General features: G+C 36.7%; 1 protein-coding gene across 1 annotated transcript in view; it reads right to left on the minus strand.

The window, feature by feature from the left end:
• Nucleotides 1-25,546, minus strand: part of CCDC148 (coiled-coil domain containing 148) — a 253,948-nt gene that overhangs the window by 163,181 nt on the left and 65,221 nt on the right. The window contains exons 2-8 of the mRNA XM_040475151.1: nucleotides 23,030-23,092; nucleotides 21,721-21,842; nucleotides 13,890-13,993; nucleotides 4,622-4,704; nucleotides 4,005-4,156; nucleotides 2,361-2,456; nucleotides 2,101-2,282 (exon numbers count right to left, since the gene is read on the minus strand). Of these exons, the coding sequence (XP_040331085.1) occupies nucleotides 2,101-2,282; nucleotides 2,361-2,456; nucleotides 4,005-4,156; nucleotides 4,622-4,704; nucleotides 13,890-13,993; nucleotides 21,721-21,842; nucleotides 23,030-23,090 (800 nt within the window). The 5' untranslated portion in view covers nucleotides 23,091-23,092. The remainder of the gene's footprint in view (nucleotides 1-2,100; nucleotides 2,283-2,360; nucleotides 2,457-4,004; nucleotides 4,157-4,621; nucleotides 4,705-13,889; nucleotides 13,994-21,720; nucleotides 21,843-23,029; nucleotides 23,093-25,546) is intronic.

Below are 25,546 nucleotides of genomic sequence, written 5' to 3' on the forward strand. Positions count from 1 at the left end.
AGACTACTTTTGCCTTATAAGGGCATAGGTGACTTCCGGGTAAGGCTGTAACATCTGTAGTACTCAGCCAATGAGGAACCAGGGGAGGGACTTGCATGCTAGGAGATAAATTGCCTGCTGTAACAGTCCCCAGTGTGCCTGTCCATCAGACAATGCTCTTGCAAGAATGTTGATTAAAGCCTCATTTCACTGTGCTCTGAGTCTCTGTATCCCTCCTTTGATTGGGTCAGTGGGCTTATTTCTCACAATAGCCACAGCAGCCTGATTATAATGATCCCCCCGGAAAAACAAAAGAACAACACCCACACCCGTCTCGCTCTTGCTTAATGAGCTCTAAAATCTCTTTAACAAGGTTGAGATGGGGAAAGGAGAGAGAAAGTTTATTTTATAATTAGAGACTTCAACTAAGTGCATGGTTGAGTTAACATTTCATTGTGACTGAGTTTCAATTAAAGTGTAATTAATCAATCAACACATATAAATGATATATTATTAATTTTTCCCAGCTTTAGTGAAAGGTGGGAAGAAAAAAAAAAAAAAGGAAGGCAGAGAGGCAGGGTGAGTAGGGGCTCTTAGAAGAACAAAAAGTTTCTGCCCAGGAGGAACCACGACCATTGCCACAGAGATGTAAGAAAAAAGCCTGGGTCAGGAAAGGTTTGGACTTCACCTACGATTGCCTAGTATATGAAGACAAGTAAAAGCTGTAACCAGAGTTGGATCAAGAAGCTACTAAAGCAAATAACTCTACTTGATAAGATTTAAGGTTTTCCTTGTTGTCACTTATTCCTTAACACTACCAATTTCATATAAATGAGTTTCACTTATAGGCAATACATTAAGAAATATAAGAAATATAGTAAAAGGCTTACTTTAATTGACTATAAACGTGTCACTTGAATAATTATCCTTTCTTTTAACATACATATTCTTTGGGGGTAACTGGATGGCTCAGGCGGTTAAGCATCTGACTCTTAATTTGGGCTCAGGTCATAAACATGGTTCGTAGGTTTGAGCCCTGTTTCAGGCTCTGCACTGGCAGCACAGGGCCTGCTTAGGATTTTCTCTCCCTTTCTCTCTGCCCCTCCCCCTGCTCTCTCTCTCAAAATAAATTAAAAAAAAAACTTTTAAAATATATATTCTTTGAAGAGAATTTAGAGGTCAATATACTAGAATAAAAGGCATATTTTCCTATAAAATATTCTGCAGAAACTTCACATGCAAAACACACATGAGGTAAGCTATTGATCTGACCCTACAGTGGCATTTCTGGCTTTACTCATTAAATTAATTTTAATATAGAATCTACACTACAGAAAGGGTACCCGGGTGGCTCAGTCGGTTGAGCGTCTGACTTAGGCTCAGGTCATGATCTCACAGTTCGTGAGTTCAAGCCCCACACTGGACTCACTGCTGTCAGCGCAGAGCCCAGTATGGATCCTCTGCCCCCCTTTCTGTCCCCCCACCTGGTGCTCTCCCCAAAAAAAAATTTTTAAAGAAGGATTTACACTACAAAAGATGACCCTGTCAAAGATGAATTTTAAATCCCCTAATGTTGTATTTGTTATTCGGAAGAGGATTTGTCATTTTCAGATACAACTAAAAGTCCATTTTCTTAAAAAAATGTAATGTGTTTTAAAAATTTTTATAAAACATATTTTGTGTTTACTGTAGAACAAAATCACAGTGAATTACAAGTAACATAATTCCATGGGTACATTTTTCCATTGCAGTCAATTATTATTAGTACTGATTTATAAATTTCCACTAAAGAAGAGCTTCACGTCTTAAAATCAAAATTCATAGTTACTAAAAATTCATGCTTCAAAACTGTTTCTTAACTATGTAGTAAAGAGCTCAATGAGGTGAGTATTTTCATCATGTTTCAAGCTTATAAAATTTTTACAACCATTGTTTGGGGAAATTACTTTAGAGGAGAGAGAACCCTCATTCAACAAATAGTCAATCTAAAAACTTATTGATTGACTACATTTCAACCACATAGTAATTATGAAAACAGTAAAGCAGAAGTAAGCAGCCTTCAACAGAAATAAAAATTGAGTGGCAAAAATCTACATAATTCAAGTAGCTTTATCTTATCACCTGGCTATGTCTTCTAACTGCAGATCAACATCTTGAAGTTTCTTTTGATATTTCTCTGTAAAGTTATAGAACTCATTAAGAACTGAAGATTTTAAATCCGGGTATGGGCATTCCAAGGTTTCTAATTCCATGGGCACTTCACTAAGCAGGTTACATCTTTCTTCTGAAGAATGATCTAGTATCTGAAAAACAGTTTATGATTGTTTTATTTAACATAAATGACAAATTGATAAACAAATTACTATATGCATCACACTTACTTTCATACTCCAGTCTGAAAGATAGTTTTCTATTTTCTGTTGCTCCAGGCTAAGTCTTTCAAAGACAGCTTTCAATTGTGTCTTCACAAAGTCAACCTGTAACATATAGATAAAAGAAAGTCCCTTTGAGAACCTGTGGAAGAGAGTTTAAGAGATGCCATAGCCAGGCAGTGCTTTCTAGAAGGGGGCTTTCAGACATCGATCCTAAAAATGGAGCTAGGAGTATGGTGGGGTCATAGACACTCTATACCCTCATTTGGATTTTGTTTGTGGTAAGGCAGAGAGCTTACCAGACTATTTCTGGCTCAATCACCCCTTCTTCCGCTAGCATCCCTGCCTCCAGTCCCCAGCTGGACATGGGGTTTTTAATACCTTTTTAAAAAATATATTATTGGGGCATCTGGGTGGCTTAGTTGGTCGAGCGTCCAACTTCTGCTCAGGTCACGATCTTGCAGTTCGTGGGTTCAAGCCCTGTGTCAGGCTGTGTGCTGACAGCTCAGAGCCTAGAACCTGCTTCAGATTCTGTGTCTCCCTCTCTCTCTGCCCTTCCCCTGCTCGCTCACTCACACTCTCTCTCTCTCTCTCTCAAAAATAAAAATAAAACATTAATTTTTTAAAATTATTTTAAATATATTATTTATGAAATCAATATAACAACACTACAGAATAACTGAAAAATAGTAAGAAAAATCACCTAAAAGTTTATATCTAGTGCAACTATGACCATGGAGCTTACGGTCTAGTCAGGGGAGGCAGTCAGTACACTCATAAAAAAATAGATAAGAAAATTATCAAAAGGAGGTAGGTGATGTAAAAACAGGGTGAGGTAGGGACTCCTGGGTAGCTCAGTTGGTTAAGTGGCTTCGACTCAGGTTATGATCTCACAGCTCAGGAGTTCTATCCTCATGTCAGGCTCTGTGCTGACAGCTCAGAGCCTGGAGCCTGCTTCAGATTCTGTGTCTCCTTCTCTTTCTGCCCCTCCCCTGTTCTCTTTCTCTCTTTCTTTCTCTCTCTCAAAAATATATAAACTTTAAAAAAAATTAAAAAACAGTGTGAGATAATAGAAAATGACTGTAGCTTCTCTCCTATGGGTGATCAGGAAAGGCTTCTCAGAGGAGAGAACATTTAAACTAAGACCTAAGTGACAAAAAGTGCCATCAGTGGGACAGAGAAAACAGACGATGCAAAGGCCTTGAGATGAGGAGTCTGGTATGTATGAGGAACAGACAGGAGGCCAGCCTCAGTGTGACAAAGTCTAGGAGAAAGGGGGAAGTGCCAGGTAGGAGATGAGGTTGAAAAAGGGGGCTGGATGTACAGGGAGGAATTGTGGGCCAGCAGGAGCTCTGCAGGGATCTACCAGGGGGATGACTGGACCCCACTGCACTGAAGGTAGAATCCCAAAAGGCACTGTAATGAGGGGGAAGAATGAGTGCAGGGAGACTAGTCATGAGGCCATCATAACTTTTCAGGTGAGAAATAAGCATGCTTGGATAGATTCAGGGGTATGTTTAAGAAATTGAAGAGACAGAATTTGCTATACCTTCTATTTAAATACAAGACACATGTTTGTTTCTTACGTCAAACTGTTCTAGTCGGGATAAAAATGAGGTATTACATTATTAAAAGTAAAGGTAATATACTGACCTCCTCCAGTACTTTCACTGAGTTAAACTCAGTATGTGAGTATGAATGCTTGGAAATGTGATGCTGTCTGTATTTCAGATCTGCTCTCAACTGCTGAATAGGATTTATCACATTTTTAAGATACACGCACCATTGTTCTGATAACTCTTGTTCTATGGAGAAACAAAATTAAATCCAGGTAACACTTTATTATTTTTTTAAGTTTATTTATTTACTTTGAGTATGTGTGTGTGTGTGCGTGCACACGCACACATGCAAAAGCTGAGGAGGAGCAGAGGGAAAGGAGAGAGAAAAACTCCCAAGCAGGCTCTGCAGTGTCAGAGCAGAGCTGACAAGGGGCTCAAACTCACAAATGGTGTGTGCGTGATCATAGCCTGAACCTAAACCAAGATTCAGCAACTTAATCAACTAAGCCCCCCAGGCGCCCCCAGGTAATATATTACTATTCTAAATTTCTTCAAGAACAGGATATTAAGAGTGCAGATTAGCTTTGGATTCCTTTAGGAAAAAAACTAGCAGTTAACAGTAAGAAAACATAAAGTGAGTGGCCCACTTTCATCTTCAAAACAAAACTCCCCTTTAAATATAGGATAAAAACAAAAACCAAAAAACCTCACCAAAATTTGTAAGGTCAGTAAGACATTCATTTCCAATGTTCTCTTCATTGAGAAAGGATTTTATTTCAGATTCCATTTTATACCTGAAATAGACATTATCTCTATCAGCTTTTTAAAAATAATCATAAACATACATGGGTTTAAAAATATCTAAAAATAGAAATTTAATCTATTTTTTTAATGTTTATTTGTTTTTGAGACAGAGACAGACCATGAACGGGGGAGGGTCAGAGAGAGAGGGAGACACAGAATCTGAAGCAGGTTCTAGGCTCTAAGCTGTCATCACAGAGCCTGATGCGGGGCTCGAACTCACGGACCGTGAGATCATGACCTGAGCCGAAGTCGGACGCTTAACAGACTGAGCCACCCAGGCGTCCCTAGAAATTTAATCTAATGTGGTCCCATTCACCTATTCATGTATTCAGACCATATACTAAATTCCTAATATGGATTGGACACTTGCCAGACACTGACACAGAAAGAAGCACAGATGAACACTTCAGTTAGAAGTAACAGCATGAGCAAAGGCAAGTGCCTGGCACATCCTGGCAATGCTTCCTATGGAAAGAGCTTAGGGCACTAGGAAGCCACTGAGGGATATTAAGCTGATCTCACCTGCCCAGCAGATCTGTGTTTCAGAAAGATTCCCAGGCAGGGGAACCTGGGTGGCTCAGTAGGTTAAGCCTCCGACTTCAGCTCAGGTGATGGTCTCATGACTCATGGGTTCAAGCCCCACATGGGGCTCTGTGCTGACAGCTCAGACCTGGAGCCTGCTTTAGATTCTGTGTCTCCCTCTCTGCCCCTCCCCAACTTGTGCTCAGTCTCTCTCTCAGAAAATGAATGAGCATTAAAATAAAAAAAAGAAGAAGAAGAAAGAAAGATTCCCATGTAGCAAAACAGAGGATGAGTTGGAAGGAGGGGTAGTCAAATAAAAACAGAAAATGAAAAGGAGAGGATCAGGTTAACCTGGACCAACAAGGTAGTTATTCCAAAAGTTTAGAGATGATGAGGTCCTGAACTAGAGAAATGAGAGTAAAGGTATGTTTTGTTTTTATAGACTAATAAAAGCAATAAATCTTAATGATTTTTATTTTATTTCAATATAGTCATTTTTAGAGTACAACCATAACCAGCTGAAACTGGACATCTGAAAACATTGTAGTCTATCCCTTGCTTATGGCAGATTTAACGAAATCATAGAAAAGAGTTTTGATTTGTTGTGATTGTTAAAATATAATATTGGAAATGTATAAAATAAGAAATTATCAACAATTATAACACTTTAATACAATTATTATTTTTATTTTTGCATATAAGTTTCTAGCCCTTGTCCACAGGCATATGTATGTTAAATAACTATAATTATGAATTAATTGGTAATTAATGGTAATATTCATCATCTTATATTGGGGTTTTTCAATAACATTTAAGATATTTCTAAATAATTCTCATATTTATCCTTTATTTTAATGGCTGCATGGTATTCTATTTTATATATGTGGCATCATCTTCTAAACCAACTCACTTAACATAGGACAGAGACTTTATTTGCATGTATAAAGGGGGGGTGCTATTGTAGATGACACTTCACTGTCTACTCTTTATGTAGTTTTTGCCAGAAGTATTTTTAAGATTACATTTGAAACTGTTACATGGAGAATGGGTGCAAAACCTAAGCTCTAAAACCAGAAATTAATGCATAGTGGATTTGTATAAACAAAAACATAGTACTTATCAACCTTCTAGCTCTCCTACCTATATTTCAGCATCCAGAAAGTCATAGTAAAACATATAAGCCAACAGGAGAAGTAGCTTTGTTCACACAGGAGACCAACCTGCTACTTGCATATAAGTTCCATCCTAGTTTCCTGGATTAACAACCCTACCCATCTGCCAAGACCTTTTTGCTGATTGTCCTGATGGCCCAACAAAATCCAAAAGCATTTTTTATGCCTTCTAGAACTATGACAATCTGAAACTAGCTTGTGAATGAAGGCTAACATTCCCTGAATTGTGTTCTATAAAACAGTAATGTCAATGAGATGCCATGGGGAGGGAGGGGGATGGGAAATAGTAAATAAAATCAGATATGTTTCTACAGTGAAGGATTTCTCAAAAACTTGATTATGCTAAAATACAACGAGGTTATACAAAAACAGTAGGAAATGTATTTTCTAATTTATAGGAACATGAAATTCATTATTCTCCATGGAGTAACTTGCAAATATTTGTTTTTCAGAATATGATTTAGTAAATATGAAGATTGTGGTGCAATTCAAGAGCATTAAAAATGGTAACTCTGGAGAAGAGAACCCTGCCCTGTTCATCAATGACATGCTAGACTAGGCCCCCGGGTTCTTCAATTTGGAACTCTGTGCAGATTACAACCTCCTCCCCATCTGAAGAGGGAACAAATATAAGGCAACTTTCTGTGCCCACGTATGCCAATTTAAGTACCTCCCAATGCTGTATGGGCTATCCTCTGTTTCCAATAAATATGATGGTACTACAAAAAAGCCTTTTGAGTTCTTGTGTGACCACTTGCCTAGATGATATGTTAATCTACTTCCTAGATCTGCCTAGTTGCAATGTAACCACCTGTAAGGTAAACCAGCCTGGTGAAGGGTGTTCTTGAACTCTCAGGAGTCTACTGTCATATAGGTCCTCATCCTTCCAGGAGGGTGCCAAAGTTATAGATGTAGAATCTGTCTCCTCAGAACATCAAACATCCCCAGAGCTTCCTGAGATGACTAGGCTAGCCACTTAATTACCAGTTTTGGTAGAACAAGCAAACTACAGGTCCAAGAATGGTAGTCAGAAGCCATTTAAGCAAACAATCAGCAAAGGGACGTGGATCACGAAAGGCAGAGCAAGAGAATACGTTAAAGTTCCAATAATGGAATTAATAGCCAGGAGACCTGCAGAAAATCAGCAGGTCAGAAAGCTTGGTTCCTTAGAATCAGCTATTGCATCCACTTCTCAGTTGAAAGAGTCTATCCCAAGTGAGCAAACCACAGAGGCAACAAAGGGAGTCACACAACCAATGGCTAGAGAATGAACTCAGGAGCTGGGCTTAGAGAGTTCTCTGATGCTCTGAGTCATACAGTGTGAATGCTGGTGTTAATTTTATCTTTAAAGATGCATTTACAGACAACATTTAATTGTTGTTGGTAAAAACCTCGTGATATCCTCTGTAAAAAGGTGATATTTTAAAAATGTTATAAAACTAAAAGCGTGAGCAAAAGACTATATGTATTCCTAACAGAGATTTGGTTATAAAACATCCCTGTGTAGTGAAAGTAGTAAGGTGTATAAATAAACCCTGCAAATTTTATGATTCAACAATTCTTGTTAAAATAAAAATTATAGGGCTGCTTGGGCAGTTCAGTAAGTTAAGCATCTGATTCTCGATTCCTGCTCAGGTTGGGATCTCATGGGTTTGTGAGTTCAAACCCCACATCAGGCCCCATGCTGACCATGCAGAGCCTGATTGAGATTCTCCCTCTCTCTGCCCCTCCCTAGCTCATGCATGTGCTCTCTGTCTCTCTCAAAATAAATAAAGTTTAAAATAAAAACTGTCTCTCTAAAGAAGACATCCAGATGGCCAATAGGCACATGAAAAGATACTCAATGTCATTCCTCATCAGGGAAATACAAATCAAAACCACACTGAGATACCACCTCTTGCCAGTTAGAATGGCTACAATGAACAAATTAGGAGACTATAGATGCAGGAGAGGATGTGGAGAAATGGGAACCCTCTTGCACTGTTGGTGGGAATGCAAACTGGTGCAGCCACTCTGGAAAACAATGTGGAGGTTCCTCAAAAAATTAAAAATACAACTCCCTTATGACCCAGCAATAGCACTTCTAGGAATTCACCCAAGGGATACAGGAGTGCTGATGCATAGGGGCACTTGTACCCCAATGTTCATAGCAGCACTTTCAACAGTAGCCAAATTATGGAAAGAGCCTAAATGTCCATCGGCTGATGAACGGATAAAGAAATTGTGGTTTATAGACACAATGGAATATACTTGGCAATGAGAAAGAATGAAATGTGGCCTTTTGTAGCAACGTGGATGGAACTGGAGAGTGTTATGCTAAGTGAAATAAGTCATACAGAGAAAGACAGATACCATATGTTTTACTCTTAGGTGGATCCTGAGAATCTTAACAGAAGACCATGGGGGAGGGGAAGGGAAAAAAAATTGAAAGGGAGGGAGCCAAACCATAAGAGACTCTTAAAAACTGAGAATAAACTGGGGCACCTGGGTGGCTCAGTCTGTTGAGCATCCAACTTTGGCTCAGGTCATGATCTCACAGCTCATGAGTTCAAGCCCTGCATCAGGCTCTGTGCTGACAGCTCGGAGCCTGGAGCCCACTTCGGATTCTGTGTCTCCCTCTCTGTCTGCTCCTAACCCACTCACATTCTGCCTCTGTCTCTCTCAAAAATAAACATTTTTTTAAAAATTAAAAAAAAAAAACTGAGAATAAACTGATGGTTGATGGGGGGTGGGAGGGTGGGTGATGGGCATTGAGAAGGGCACCTGTTGGGATGAATACTGGGTATTGTAAGAAAACCAATTTCACAATAAATTTCACATTAAAAAACTAAAAATTAAAAAAATAAAATAAAATAAAAACTGTCACAGAAAAGGTGTCATAAGAGGGAAGTATATAGTAATCCAGGCCTTCCTAAAGAAGGAAGAAAGTTCTCAGATATACAACTTAACCTTACATCTCAATGAGCTGGAAAAAGAAAATCAAATAAAACCTAAAACCACCAGAAGACAGGAAATAATAAAGATTAGAGCATAAATCAGTGCTATCGAAATCAAAAAAACAGTAGAACAAATCAATGAAACCAGGAGCTGGTTCTCTGAAAGAATTAACAAAATTGATAAACCCCTAGCCAGTTTGATCAAAAAGAAAAAGGCAAGGACCCAAATATATAAAATCAAGAAAGAAAGAGGAGAGGGGCACCTGGGTGGCTCAGTGGGTTGTGTCTGACTTCAGCTCAGGTCATGATCTCACAGTTCGTGGGTTCGAGTCCCACATCAGCTTCTGTGCTGACAGCTCAGAGCCTGGAGCCTGCTTCAGATTCTGTGTCTCCTTCTCTACCTGCCCCTCCCTGACTTGCACACTGTCTCTCTCTCAAAAATAAATAAACATTAAAAAGAAAAAGAATGAAAGAGGAGAGATCACAATCAACACTGCAGAAACACAAACAATAATAAGAGAATGTTATGAGCAATTATACGCCAATAAAATGGGCAATCTGGAAGAAATGGAAAAATTCCTAGAAACATGTAAACTACCAAAACTGAAACAGGAAGAAATAAAAAATTTGAACAGATATATAGCCAGTAAAGAAATTGAATTAGTAATCAAAAATCTCCCAAACAAGAGTCCAGGGCCAGACTGTTTACAGGGGAATTCTACCAAACATTTAGAGAAAAGTTAACACCTATTCTCTTGAAGCTGTTCCAAAAAATAGAAATGGAAAGAAAACTTCCAAACTTTTTCCATGAAGCCAGCATTATCCTGATTCCAAAACCAGACAAAGACCCTACTAAAAAGGAAGCATAGCCCAATTTTCCTGATGAACATGGATGCAAAAATCCTCAACAAGATACTAGCCAACCAGATCCAACAATACATTAAAAAAATTATTCACCATGACCAAGTGGGATTTATGCCTAGGATGCAGGGCTGGTTCAATATCCACAAAACAATCAATGTTATACATCACATCAATAAAAAAAATGACAAGAACCACATGATCCTCTCAATAGATGCAGAGAAAGCATTTGACAAAATACAGCATCCTTTCTTGATAAAAACCCTCAAGAAAGTAGGGATAGAAGGATCATACCTCAAAATCATAAAAGCCATATATAAAAGATCCACTGCTAATATCATCCTCAATGGGGAAAAACTGAGAGCTTTCCCCCTAAGGTCAGGAACAAGACAGGGGGATGTCCACTCTTGCCACTGTTATTCAACATAGTATTGGAAGTCTTAGCCTCAGCAATTAGACAACACAAAGGAATAAAAGGCATCCAAATCAGCCAGGAAGAAGTCAAATTTCACTCTTTGCAGATGACATGATATTCTATATGGAAAACCCAAAGATTCCACCAAAAAACTGCTAGAACTGATCCATGAATTCAGCAAAGTTGCAGTATATAAAATCAATGCACAGAAATTGGTTGCATTCTCATACACCAAAAATGAAGCAACAGAAAGAGAAATCAAGGAATCGATCCCATTTACAATTGCACCAAAAGCCATAAAATAGCTAGGAATCAACCTAAACACAGAGGTGAAAAAACTATACACTGAAAACTATAGAAAGCTTATGAAAGAAATTGAAAAAAATATTCCATGCTCCTGGATTGGAAGAAAACATTGTTAAAATATCAATACTACTCAAAGCAATCTACATATTCAATGCAATCCCTATCAAAATAACAACAGCATTCTTCACAGAGCTACAACAAACAATCCTAAAATTTGTATGGAACCAGAAAAGACCCCAAATAGCCAAAGCAAGCTTGAAAAATAAAACCAAAGCTGTTGGCATCACACTCCCGGACTCCAAACTGTATAACAAAGCTGTAATTATCAAGACAGTATGGTACTGGCACAAGAGCAGACTCTCAGATCAATGGAACAGAATAGAGAACCCAGAAATGGACCCACAAACATATGGCCAACTAATTTTTGGCAAAGCAGGAAAGAATATCCAGTGGAATAAAGACAGTCTCTTCAGCAAGTGGTGCTGGGAAAACTGGACAGCAACATGCAGAAGAATGAACCTGGACCACTTTCTTACACCATACACAAAAATAAACTCAAAATGGGTGAAAGACCTAAACATAAGGCAGGAAGCCATCAAAATCCTCGAGGAGAAGCAGGAAAAACCTCTTTGACCTCGGCCATAGAAACTTCTTACTCAACACGTCTCTGGAGGCAAGGGAAACAAAAGCAAAAATGAACTATTGAGACCTCATCAAAATAAAAAGCTTCTGCACAGCGAAGGAAACAATCACCAAAACTAAAAGGCAACCAACAGAATGGGAGAAGATATTGGCAAATCACATATCAGATAAAGGGTTAGTATCCAAAATCTATAAAGAACTTATCAAACTCAACACCCAAAAAACAAATAATCCAGGGAAGAAATGGGCAAAAGACATGAATAGACACTTCTCTGAAGAAGACATCCAGATGGCCAACCTACACATGAAAAAATGCTCAACATGACTCATCATCAGGGAAATACAAGTCAAAACTACAATGAGATACCACCTTACACCTGTCAGAATGGCTAACATTAACAACTCAGGCAACAACAGACGTTGGTGAGGATGAGGAGAAAGAGGATCTCTTTTGCACTGCTGGTGGGAATGCAAATTGGTGAAGCCACTCTGGAAAACAATATGGAGGTTCCTCAAAAAATTAAAAATAGAACTACCCTATGACCCAGCAATTGCACTAGTAAGTATTTATCCAAGGCACACAGGTGTGCTGTTTCAAAGGGGCACATGTACCCCAATGTTTATAGCAGTACTATTGACAATAGCCAAAGTATGGAAAGAGCCCAAATGTCCACTGATGGATGAATGGATAAAGAAGATGTGGTATATACACACAATGGAGTATTACTCAGCAATCAAAAAGAATGAAATCTTGCCATTTGCAACTATGTGGATGGAACTGGAGGGGATTATGCTAAGCGAAATTAGTCAGTCAGAGAAAGACAAAGATCATATGACTTCACTCATATGAGGCATTTAAGATCAAAACAGATGAATACAAGAGAAGGGAAGCAAAAATAATATAAAAACAGGGGGTAAACAAAACATAAGAGACTTTTTTTTTTTAATTTTTTTTCAACGTTTTTAATTTATTTTTGGGACAGAGAGAGACAGAGCATGAACGGGGGAGGGGCAGAGAGAGAGGGAGACACAGAATCGGAAACAGGCTCCAGGCTCCGAGCCATCAGCCCAGAGCCTGACGCGGGGCTCGAACTCACGGACCGCAAGATCGTGACCTGGCTGAAGTCGGACGCTTAACCGACTGCGCCACCCAGGCGCCCCAAGAGACTCTTAAATATGGAGAACAAACAGAGGGTTACTGGAAGGGTTGTGGGAGGGGAGATGGGCTAAATGAATAAGGGGCATTAAGGAATCTACTCCTGAAATCATTGTTGCACTGTATGCTAACTTGGATGTTAAATAAATAAATAAATAAATAAATAAATAAATAAATAAATATCTTTTTACAATAGCGTAAAAATATTTAGAAATAAACCTATAAAAGATATGCAAGATCTCTATATCTATTGAAAGACACTAAATAGACTAAAATAAATGGTGAATTGAAAGACTTGATAGGGCTAAAAATGTCAGTTTGCTCAAAAACCATTTGCCAATTCAGTTCTATTCTAATTAATATTTCTAACAGGTAAAAAAAAAAGTAAAGTTAATAACCTTTAGAAATTTGAATTTGAGTAAACTACAAAAATAATCTATTGTGATATACAATATCTGATTAAAATATACATTTTTAAAGTATACCTTAAAACTAGTATATTGCCTCAAATGGAGGGAAAACACATCTGCCTTCTCCTTTTGCCCTGCCCTTTGAAAAGAAATTTATTTTTCAAAGATTACAATTAAGAACAAGTATAGAATCATTATTTCGTTACTTCACCTTGAAATGAGAGCTGGAAATAATGACAAAAGTCAAAAATGCACATTGACTTAGTCATAATGCAGTTACATCTAGAAATCAGTCAACAACTTGAATCTCTGAGTTCATTCATTCATTCATTCATTCATTGAAAGCAGTCAAAGATCTCCTCCAAATCCTACAAGGAAAAGATGAAGCTGATGGTATGTTTGCCCTTGTTTGCCACTTCATAGGGAAAGCAAACATGTAAATAAGACATTATAATTCAATATGTTAAGAGTAAAATGAGTAATTACAAGTATGAAAGGGAGTATAGAAGAGTTAAATGATCAGCAGATATAGAAGATTATCTTTTCTTCCAAAGCAAAGCAAAAGCCATATTAACATATTTGCTGGATTCCAAATTAAATTGAGGGAATGAAAGAATTTTAATTTGACTCACAAAGCGTAACTTTGTATTTTTAGTTTAATGGCTTCATTAACACGGAACGTTATAGAACGTCTAAGTAAGTACAACTCTTAGCAAGTCTTAAATGTTCTTATACAGATTTCCCTCGATTCTTACCTGACGTCATTTAGCCTTTGGTGTTCCTGCCACCACACTTGCTTGTGTTGTTTTATTAGTGTCTGCTCTTTAGATGCTTTTGAAGTCTGCACTGCTTTTCGGATCTAGATTTAGAGGAACAAAAGAGGAGCAATTCCAATGTTTTCTGAATGTGTTTTCCACAATGAAATTGTTTAGTTTGTAATTTCTAAGTTACATATTTCTCTCTGTTCAGTCCTATTAGTGCAACTTCTGATACAGAGTCCACCTTAAAATAAATAATTCATTAAACAAAAACCAGGGAGGTGAAAGAGAAACTGGTTTGGAATACTGGCCAATTTAAAAATTGTTTTTAAAGTATCTATGAAAAGATAGGTAATTATATTTTCCATATATACAACAAATAACACCTTAATTCATGTAGTCTCAGAAAATTTTTCAGTAGCTTTCCATATATTTTCTCATCTTTTTGATACATCTTCCCTGCCAGGCACTATGGGCATCACTATTCCCACTGACACATGAGGACTGAAGTTCAGAGAGGTTAAAAAACGTGGCCAAGATCCTAAAGCTCATAAATGTCAGAATCACATAGAACCTTAGTGTTCACATTGGCTTTTACATGATCCTTCAGCATAGGATGGGGAAAAGTCATTGGATAAGTTGTTAGGAGGCCTGGCTTTTGTCTCAGCTTCAGCACCTACTAGAAATAGGACCTTGAACATGTAATTTTAATCTTTCAACTCCATGCCTTCATAAATAAAGTTTTTTAAATGTTAGTAAAATACTTTTAAAAATTTAGGCAAGTATTTATTTGAAGGTACAGAAGTTGACAAAGAAATACTGAAAACTCGTGTAGCATTGAAACCCACATTTTTGACTAAATTTAAAATTTCCCCAGATTGTATGGCTTTTCAAAAATGTAGCACATAATTAGTACTTTGGAGTTTGTTGACAAATTGTATCAGGCCTGGATCTGTTTGCCTTAATGTCCATTGTTGGCCATCTCCCTGATCTGCTCCATATCACAGAGCAGCCTGTGTTTCCCAGACACCCTGACTAGCTGACTTGCAGCCGGGTTCAGCCAAGGGAGACACTAGTAGTAGGATCCTGAAGGGAGGGGGGAAAGAAGAAGCCAAAGGATTACTCCACCTGCCTTCTCTAGTATCACAATGATCTCCAGAAGCATCTGCATCTTCTCCATTGCTCTGACTTTTCTTGACAGTTCTAATACAGTTCCAACAATTTCTGGGTAAATTCAGCAGATGGAATGTGGTACAGCCATGCTTTGTCTAATGTCCCTCTGACCTAAGCATGGGAGTGCCTTCTGTTGTTAACCTCTACATTGCTTCATGGTATCCTGTTTGGCTTCTCAGCTCTACACCTGTGTAGCAATTTCCTGTATTAAAGACCTGTCCTCTCTTAGTCTTCAGTGTCTATTTCCTGGTTGGATGCTGACTGATACTTACGTGTATGGTGAATTCACGTATTCCGTATTAGTACTTCTAAATGTCTATGAAAGTGCTATTCTCAAATCAAAAATTTGATGAAACATGCATATTTTATATTTTCTCTGCTACTAGAATACTTAGTATCCTGAAAGCCTTAACAGTTACATCTTCAATGCTGAAGATATAAAAACTTCAGAAGACAAATCCTAAAAAGACTCTTCAGAATGCATGCTATTTCTAGCTGTCATTCACTGATTACTTCAACCTTGAGTTTATCCTTCCACTGTTCTGGTTACTGATTCAAAATTAGGGGTGTAAGAAAACAAAAACATGGAGTCAAAGTCAAATCTTTTCCTCAGGGGGTCTTAAGAGGGCTACAATTATGAAATTTAGGAGAAAAGTATATTTAAATAGGAACAGGACACTGCAGAAAAACATTCAGCAATCCTCATTCTACCTACTGAAAACATAAAAGTACATAATGTTTCTAAAATCTGATGCTCTAGTGTTTGCTTTAAGAATGCTTAAAACTCACTGCAACTGTTTGCCACCTACAGCCTCTAAAGTTTGTTGCAGCAGACACAACTTTTAAAATTAGATTTCTTTGACATATTTGGTCCATGTCGTACAAAAAAATTAAAACACATTGGTGAAAGATGTGGACACGTTTTTATGGCTAAAAAAATCAATGCTGTCTTTGAGCCCAGAGAAAGACCAATTAAGTAGACTATAAAAGTCAAAATAAAGCTACTATTTTTCACTAGACACTTCCAATATTTTAAAGAACATCTTGATTTTTTGTAAGTTCACTCATTGACTCCACTTCTATCCTCAGGCCAAAAGTGAAGAAAAATAAAGTCTTAAAAGAACAAAAAGATTTAAAGTTGGATCTCTATCAATAGATTTCTAGGAGATTTCAATTCATTTTGCTGGGCAATAAGCCATACGAAATCAATATTTAAGGTGGATGATGACTTATATGGAATGTTGATGAATTAAAAATAGCAAAAATAATAAATTCATCAAGGAATCTGAAACTAGAGGTTTCCTATGTGATTTATTGTGATGATCCAAGATAATAATAAGACTCTAGGTAGGCACCTTGAGATACCATGATAGCCCTTCGGGTCAGATGACCTATCTTTAGATATATGCAACAATAGCTAGTGGGCAACTGAAGTGTTGGTTACATATGTGTATACATTTGCAAAATTCATCAAGGTGTACACTTAAGGGTTGTGCACTTTATTATAGGTGAGGTATGTACACTTTAGTATATGTGAGTTATATCTCAATAAAGATAAAAGAACAGTTAAATGTATAAAGAGCTATTAACAAAAATAAAAAGAGAAAACCCAACTACACTGAAATGAAATTTCTCATCTAGCAGGTTAACAAAACCTCAGATGTTTCACAAAACACTCTGTGAGGCCATAGGGAAACATGCTCTTTCCTATGTTGCTAGTGGAAATGCAAAATGATGCAGCCCCCCACAGAAGGGAATCTGGAGGTGGGGCAAAATTTCTTACAGATTTGCCCTTTGACCTAGACCTAACCTTATTCATAGAAATCAATCTGAGAACTATATTGGTAAAACTATGTAAGAAGATAAATGAACAAAACTATTCACTGAAGCACTATTTGTGATAGAAAAAGAATGTAGCACAAAAACTCCATCAATAAGTGTTCCTGCCAAAATAAATTGAACCTGAATCTGATCAAGTTTCCAGATATAACCACCAATTTGCTGGAAATACAAGAGACAGAAACACATGTTAAATGACATCACCAGGATGTAATCAGCAAAATCCAGACTGTAAGAAATACAATTTCTTCAAAAAATAAATTACAAAAACACAGGAGGATAGAGGAGGATATCTAAAAAATAAAAATCAATTATAATATATGGATCTTAGTTAGATGCTGATTTAAACAAACTTTAAGAAAAAAATTGAAGACAATCAGGGAAATTTAACACCGGATATTTGAAATTAAGAAATTATTAATATTTTAATGATAATGGTATTTTAGGGTTTGGGGTGGTGTTTTGTAGCCCTAATCTTTTAGAGATACATACTGAAATAATTGTGGTTAAATGTTATGATGCCTGAGATTTGTTTCAAAATAACCTGGCACAGGGGAAAGTTATGGTAGGGAGTATAGAGAAAATAATAGGCAAGAGTTGATTATAGTTGAAGCTAGATAAATTACATAGAGATAATGATATCATTCACTCTAATTTTGCATATGATCACAATTTCTCATAATGTTCTTTTAAAATTTTAGTAGATAGATACTTAGTTGAACAAGAAGAAATATTCATTCTTGCTAAGCAAAGCAATTAAAATAAAAATAATAATAAAGATCCCTTTTATACTTACCTAAACTAGAAATGAATAGTTAACACACAACGTACCTAAAATTGGTCTCTGTTTCCAGGCCAACTCTACTATTTGGCTTCAGACTCAATCTCAGCCTGTGAAAGCTAGATCACTCAATGTCCATATCAGTGTCTTATCTGGCAGCCCAAAATTTGTGCATGATCAACGACAGGGATTTTATAGGGACTATCACATCTGATCAGTATAATACCAGTAACAGAAACCAGGCAGGTCTTCTGAATTTACTGTTAATTAACAATAATTATTACAAGAAATTATTGTTGGGGTGCCTGGGTGGCTCAGTCAGTTAAGCGTCCGTGGTTCATGAATTTGAGCCCTGCGTCGGGCTCTGTGCTGACAGCTCAGAGCCGGGAGCCTGCTTCAGATTCTGTGTCTCCCTCTCTCTCTACCCCTCCCCTGCTCCTGCTCTGTCTCTCTCTCTCTCTCTCTCTCTCTCCCAAAAATAAATAAACATTAAAAAATTTAAAAAAAGAAATTGTTAATTTATTTTCAAATATAACTAAGTATTCTAGATATAACTTGAAGCAAAAACCTCCTTATGTGCTCTAAATGTTAACATTCTATCATTCAATTTAAGTATGTTTACATTTAATATTGCCAGAGTATAGTGCTGTAATAATTAACAATGATTGTTAAAGCTGCTAATCTCATGTGTAAGGAAAAAACACATTTAATTAGTAAAAGAAGTAGGAAATAAACTGATATTTAATACAAATATTGAGAGAATGTGTTAACTATGTAACATTAGGAAGAAGTATTCTTCTTGAGCCAATGCATATTTTACAAAAATGTAAATACCAATACAAGAAAGAATAATAGAGATGACATTATTATCACAATCCTAGTTGGTGTAGACTGATTGGTATATATCTTAGCATTCAAAACATTAAACAAAATAAACTTTAAGAATTATTTTTCATTTCCAGTTATCTAATTCCATTTAAGCCACGAGTCTTTTAAAGAAAAGTCCTATTTGGAAATTGTTCACATTTTAGAAGAGTCCATTAAAAGCAAAATGTCAACTTGCTATCTTCTAAATTAAATGAAGAGGTAAGACCAAAAATCATGTAAAACAACATTCCCAATACATCTTTCTTAATGCAGCTATACTAAAAAATAAAAATCGTAAAAGGAAAGAAGAAAGTATTCGAAAATGATGAGGTATCTAGGACACATTTTGTTCTCACTAACTGGAATTCAAAACAACAGATATTATAAAAATGCCTTAACAGGACAATTCCTTATCATTATGAATCTACGGAAACTAAAAATTGAAGCAAAAAACTTATCAAAATGATTGCTACACACTGTGAACCACTTTCAGTAGTTGAAGACAAGGGATTTTTTGAGATTTGCCAAGTAATAAATCCCAGGTACAGTTATTCCTAGAAAATATGTAACTAAAAAGCTTCTTCCTGAATTACATTCTACAAACAACAAGGTTATTGATGTTATTTAAAATGTCAGTTGAAAGTGATCATTTGTTTAATCTCACAAATATGTAGCACAGTAACCAGAGAAGCAATCTAGCAGCTGACAGGGCTGAGAAATTACTGCCCTTGAACTTAATATCAAAACTTGAAAACCACATTAAAAACTAAAATTTTAAAATATGTTTATTCTTTGATAGTGATTCTATCATCAAAGAGAAATTCACTTTGAACAAACACTGATTTTGACATTCAACCATTCCACATTCAGCCAGAAAAAACATTGGTAAATGATGGATGGATGCATAGACGCATGGATTGGTGGACAAATAGATACATAGATAATATTTAAAATGTATGTGTATCTATATGAATATATATGTACATATTCCAGTACTGATAAGAGTATAGAGAAGTGTCTGTGGTGGTATCTTTATTAGAACAATACCTTGGGAAAGAACTTTTTTAAAAATAAAATTCATAGTTTTTAGCCCAAACATGCCAATCATGGGAATTTATCTTATGGGGGTAGAGGATTCTAAAATGTGAAAGGTGTCTCTGCATGAAGATATGTAATTACCAAAGCATGATTTCCAATATCATAGAACTGGATACAATCCCAATATCCAAAAATCAGGATAAGGCATGCATTTTATCTATTTGAAGTACTCATCACTCTTGTTTTTACTTCATTTTTATTGACCTTGAAATCCCATTTCCAATGTCATTGCCTCAAAAAAAAGCCTTCCCACTCAACTAGGATCAAGTCCTATTAGTACACACCAGACAGCATGTTTTTATTATTTGATAAACACTGACTTTCCTCCTCCTCCTCTCCTGCACACAGTACATTCCATGAGGGTAGGGATGTATTTTGCTCATTATTGTATCGTTGAGCCACATAATAAATATTTATTTACTGGAGTAATTAAATATCATAAAGATTATGTGGCAAAGTGTTAGGGGGAAAGTATACAGGATTTCATGTTTATGTTTATCATGGGAGAAAATAAAAAGTGTATGTATATGTTTATGTCTCTATATATGTATGTAGTGTATATGTGATATAAATACAATGGATCAGAATATAAGTCAGAAATATGAAATAGTTTTATTAGGATGATAGTTATATAAGTGATTTTCCCATAAAATTTCTTTCACTGTCCTGATAACATCAATAATATCAAATTATTTTAAAGTTATATCTGAACTGAACAAATAATGTCGTATTTGAGAGGTTCCCTTCCTTGAGGGGATATAGCTGATGGATATATGGTAATTTCTTTAGAATAGGTATGAAATGTGTTTTGGAATCATAACATTTGCCCAAAAGATATTGGGCACCTGGGTGGCTCAGTCCGTTGAGCGTCCAACTTCAGCTCAAGTCATGATCTCATGGTTCGTGGGTTTGACCCCATGTCGGGCTCTAATCTGACAGCTCAGAGTCTGGAACCTATTTTAGATTCTGAGTCTCCCGCTCTCTCTGCCCCTCCCCCCCCCATGCTCTGTCTCTGTCTCTCTCTCTCAAAAATAAATAATAAAAATGTTTTAAAAACATCTTAAAAAAAGGTATTAACCATGAACTAACTAAAATTTAAATAAAAACTGAAAAAAAAGAAAAAGAAAAAGGTATTAACCATAAAAAGCCATCAAAAACTAATAAAACACAAAAATATTAAATGAAAATAAAAACTTGTAAATTACTTAATATGTTACTTTGCCAAATCAGATTTTTAAAAAATAAATAAAAATGCAACCAAGCAATGAAAGTGTTATTATAATGTACTTTATTATTTGCACAAGAGGGAAATATACTGCATGAGTAATCCTAAACCATACATGGTCCTAAAATACTGTGCACAATCACTTGCACCTAAACCCCTTTCAAATCTAGTCCAGGTTCACCTTTCCTGAGATCAGGGCATAAAAGGAAATTGTAGGAAAGAGAGGCACCTGAGGGCATATTTGTATGATGTTGCAGAAAGAGCCCTAAATGATAATCCATGGCTGTCCCTTGCAATTTTTATTGTTCAGAGCAAGTTAGAAATTGTTGAAAGCTAAAAGTAGAGGGCAGCTGGGTAGCTGAGTGGGTTAAGCAACCAACTCTTGATTTCGGCTCAGGTCATGATCTCATGGTCTGGTAGATCGAGCTCTGCATTGGGCTCATAGCTGGGAGTCCACTTGGGATTCTCTCTCTCCCTCTGTTTCTGCCCCTCTCCCATGTGCACATGCATGCTCTCTCTCTCTCTCAAAATAAATAAACTTTTTAAAAATAAATAAATAAATTTTTTATAAATAAATAAACAAATAAAAGTAAAGTTGAATTCATATCTCAGGGTTGTTATGAACATTACATGAGGAATGCATGTAAGCTATATACCACATTGTCCAAGAGCATTCAATAAATGATAGTTGCTATTCACTACTAGTAATAGTTGGAAGATTCTAAAAACTATTCAGAATGTTATTTATTTTCACATTTACATTATAAATATGACTTTACTTTCTGGAAATTCAATTTTCCAAAACTAGAAAACACACATACACACATGCATAACTTCTAACTAACCTTTAGCTCTGTAGAGGCAGAAGCTAATTTTTTTGCTTCAGTCAATGCATGCAATTGTTGATAGTCTACTGGTTTATACTTGGTACTTCTCATTCCATTTTTCAAATGGAACATCAGATTGTCTGTTTTTCATCAAAAAAAAGAAAATGACAAAGAAATAGTATCATATTATTGGAGGTCTAAATATAGTTATGGTAACATGTTGGTCTTATTTTTAATTATTTTTAAGCAAAAACAAGAATAATATTACAACACTCATATTACACTTGAACCTCTATCTCTAGAAAATTTTAAAATATCACCAGTATATTTCTTGCATAAAATTACTTTTAAAAGAACATAAAGGGAATATTTCCATTTAAGTAAATATATTGAGAATTTTAGAAAATTATAATGCCAAGATACAAAGTATGACCATTCTTTTCATTTAAAAAGTTTTAGGCGTCAGGGCACCTGGGTGGCTCACTAGGTTAAGCATCTGTCTGATTTTGGCTCAGGTCATGATCTCACGGTTCATGAGTTCAAGCCCTGCGTCAGGCTCTATGCTGACAGCTCAGATCCTGGAGCCTGCTTTGGATTCTGTGTCTCCTGTTCTCTCTGCCCCTAACCCACTCACACTCTGTCTCCGTCTCTCTCAAAAATAAATAAACATTTAAAAAAAATGAAAAAGTTTTAGGCATCAATGGTGAATATTTAAGTTTCATCTTATGAATGAAATTAAGTAGATTTTTTTAAGTCATAGCTGCATTTCTAACAGAAAAATTGAAATAATTTCAATTAAATTTGAAAAAAATTGAAAACAAAACCTAAAATTTTAATGGGCCAAATAGGAATAAAATGATATAAAATGACCAAGCAGCCAATCTCTATCCAAATACATAGTGTCCTAGTTTAGTATGATATTAACTGTTTTGATAAAGTAAAACATAGGTAGGAGGTATTCATAGGCCAAGTAGCATAAAGTATAATAATCTGAGTAATCCAAACAAAAAAAAATGCACTTTTGCCTCAATTATATGAATAAGTAAACTGTGTAATGTAAAGTAATTGAGATTAATTAATTATATCATGAATCTCATGACTTTAAGTAGGCTTCAAGTGATTTAAGGACAAGCACAGTAAAAGAAAGTATGGTTACCCTGATCACTATTAGAAAAGATTAAAGCATGCATTGCAAGGAACTGGAGAAACCTTTAATATGACCAAATAATGAGCTTTCCATTAAAATTTTGAAAATCAACATTCCAACTTTACATCATGCATCATCCACCATAAATCGTAAAACAGATACGGAAGTAGAAAAAAATACCTGGGCTATCATTTTTCTCAATCATCATGAATGGCTGGTCTCTTTTATTCATGTCCTCCATATCTGTCAAATAAAAAAAGACAGCTAAATTTCAGTGTTATTTTTCCAAATGTTTTTAAAGATGGGTTAATCATACTGTTTTTTAAAACAAGGCCCAGGACAGGGTGCCAGAACTCTTTGTATTTAGCTAAAATTTACTTCAACACCCTCAAGAAGCTTCCTTCCATTAGTTTTTTCCCTCTATGCTTTTCCTGTTCTTGATCTCTCCTTTGAACCTCCAACATTTTAATCCCTTTCTCTTGGATTGCCTTAGTGACTGATATTTTGTGATTTAAAAATTGTGTAAGCTTTATCCTGAGTTCCTAGGAAAAAGAAGCTACATAAATTAAAGAATAAAGCAGTTAGCCAAATGACTCACTAGTAACATTAAACAAATCAGCATTTGTAGCAGACACTAGGATGTGCCGTCTATTTCTAGAAAGCACTTGATGCCCAGCTGTCACTTCCTTCAGGGTTAGACTCAGTTTCAGAGAGCCACCTCGTCCAAAGGTATACCATTGCTGGGGCAGCCTATACCCAATGACTGAGCAAGGCAGAACTATAAAGCCCCACCAGTTTGGGCCCAGTGTGGGTCACCCCAATGGGCAATATTTGATCCAGAGCTCCTGGCAGGGTTGACCCAGACTTTATCGGACCTACATTGAAACTGACTTTTTCATCTGCCCAATCCTGCTGCTGCTTCTTCCTTTCACAGGTTTGGATGCCTAATGAATACACAGCACCCTAAGCTCTGCCTCAGTGTCTCCTTCCTGAGAACCCAACCTGCAATAGCACTGAACTGAACTGACATCTTTTTTAGGGCACCTCTGGGGCTACAGACTAGTAAAGTGGTTCTTAAGTAACAGTATCCATTTTTCACAAATTTTGTTCCATATCCACTAGGTTGAACTACTCACATCTAGTAGCTTTTGCAAAACTAACCTTGCTAAATGGAAGAGAAAGTAGTACACATACATGACTTTTGGAAACTGCCAAGTTCCCAAGAATCATGGTGATTGCCCACTAGCTTTTGGAATATAGGGATGAACTCCAGTGTGTAACTTCTACAAGGAATCCTTGTTTCAAGCCCTCAGTAACATTGACAATCCTCTCTATGTCTGGTTTCTACTGACACCTACAACTTATGTTAGGATTCTTCTTTTGGGGGGGAAGATATTGCACATCCAATCTATCAACCTGTGCTGCCTCAAGCCACCATCACCACCCACCTGATGGCAGCAGCAGTTCCACTTTGTACCCTTATAGTCCATTCTTCAAACAGCAGCCTGAGCAACCCCTTTAAAAACTCTAGTCTGACCCTGCTGAGTCCCTTCAATGGCTTCCCATTTACTCTTTAAAATAGTGCCCAAACTTCTTCAAGAGGCTTATAAGGCCCTCCAAGACCTTGTCCTTGGTCATCTCCCCATTCTCACCTCATCCCACATTCCAACCACACTGGTCTTTCTATTTCTCAAACATACCACGTTTATTTTGCCTCGAGGTCTTCCCACTTGCTGTCCTCTCTACCTTACAGACATTTTTTTCCTCTTTTTACCTGGTTGGTTCCTACTCAGCCTTCGGCTACACCAACATGTTGTTCTTCCTCAGAGAGACTTAACCAGACTTCTCCGTCTAACTAAGGGAGGATGCCTTGTTTCTCTCTCATCCCATTCCTTCCTTTCCATAATAATTTGTATCAGTCTTCACATCTGCATGTTTACTGATTCAATATCTGTCCTCCTCCACAAACTTGTGGCCTGTGTGTGTGTTACCTCTGATTGCATTCCTGGTATCTAGCACAGGTAGTAAATGCTCAATAAATATCATTTGAGAAAAACAATGAAAGGTAGCTGGCAGTAGCTCAATGTCTTCTAGCCCCCCAGAAGGGCTGCGATAATAATTCCTTAGTTCATACTATACCCTCTTTCTTCTAACAAAAAACTTTCATTTTTTTATAAGTCTGCCTTAATAGCATAGCCTACAGGAAGAAATGGCACATTTACATGCCCTTAGAGGCCATCGGGTCAATGAGAGAGTGAAAATCATAGGGACTGCAGAAAACATGGAAAACTAAAAAGCATTCCATGCCCAAAGATAATCAAGTACATCTTTTTTTTCCTTTTTTCTTAACAAAGGTACTGCACAAATAAAGTGAGTGTCCAAAACAAATGGATGCTGCACTTAGCAACCTGTCTGAGAGCTCTGCCTACCGCATCTCACCTCTGGTTTTCATCTCAATCTCCCACCCGTCTGAGCTGACTATCCCCATCTTGGAGAGACCTCGCCAATTCTTTAATTGATTCACTTTAGGTTTTCCTCAGTGGGGAGCCCAGCCCCCTCAGATTTACGACTCATTTGTCTTGGGATTTAGATTGCAGGATCGAGGCTGTGAATCAAAGTGGGGTTTTGCAGACTCCCTTTAGGTTACTTTGATCTAACATTGATTAATTTGTTCCTCCTGATGTTCAGAGAAAAGTC

Source organism: Herpailurus yagouaroundi, unplaced genomic scaffold, assembly GCF_014898765.1.
Source record: "Herpailurus yagouaroundi ecotype Mexico unplaced genomic scaffold, PumYag 140, whole genome shotgun sequence".
Classification (NCBI taxonomy): Eukaryota; Metazoa; Chordata; class Mammalia; order Carnivora; family Felidae; genus Herpailurus; species Herpailurus yagouaroundi.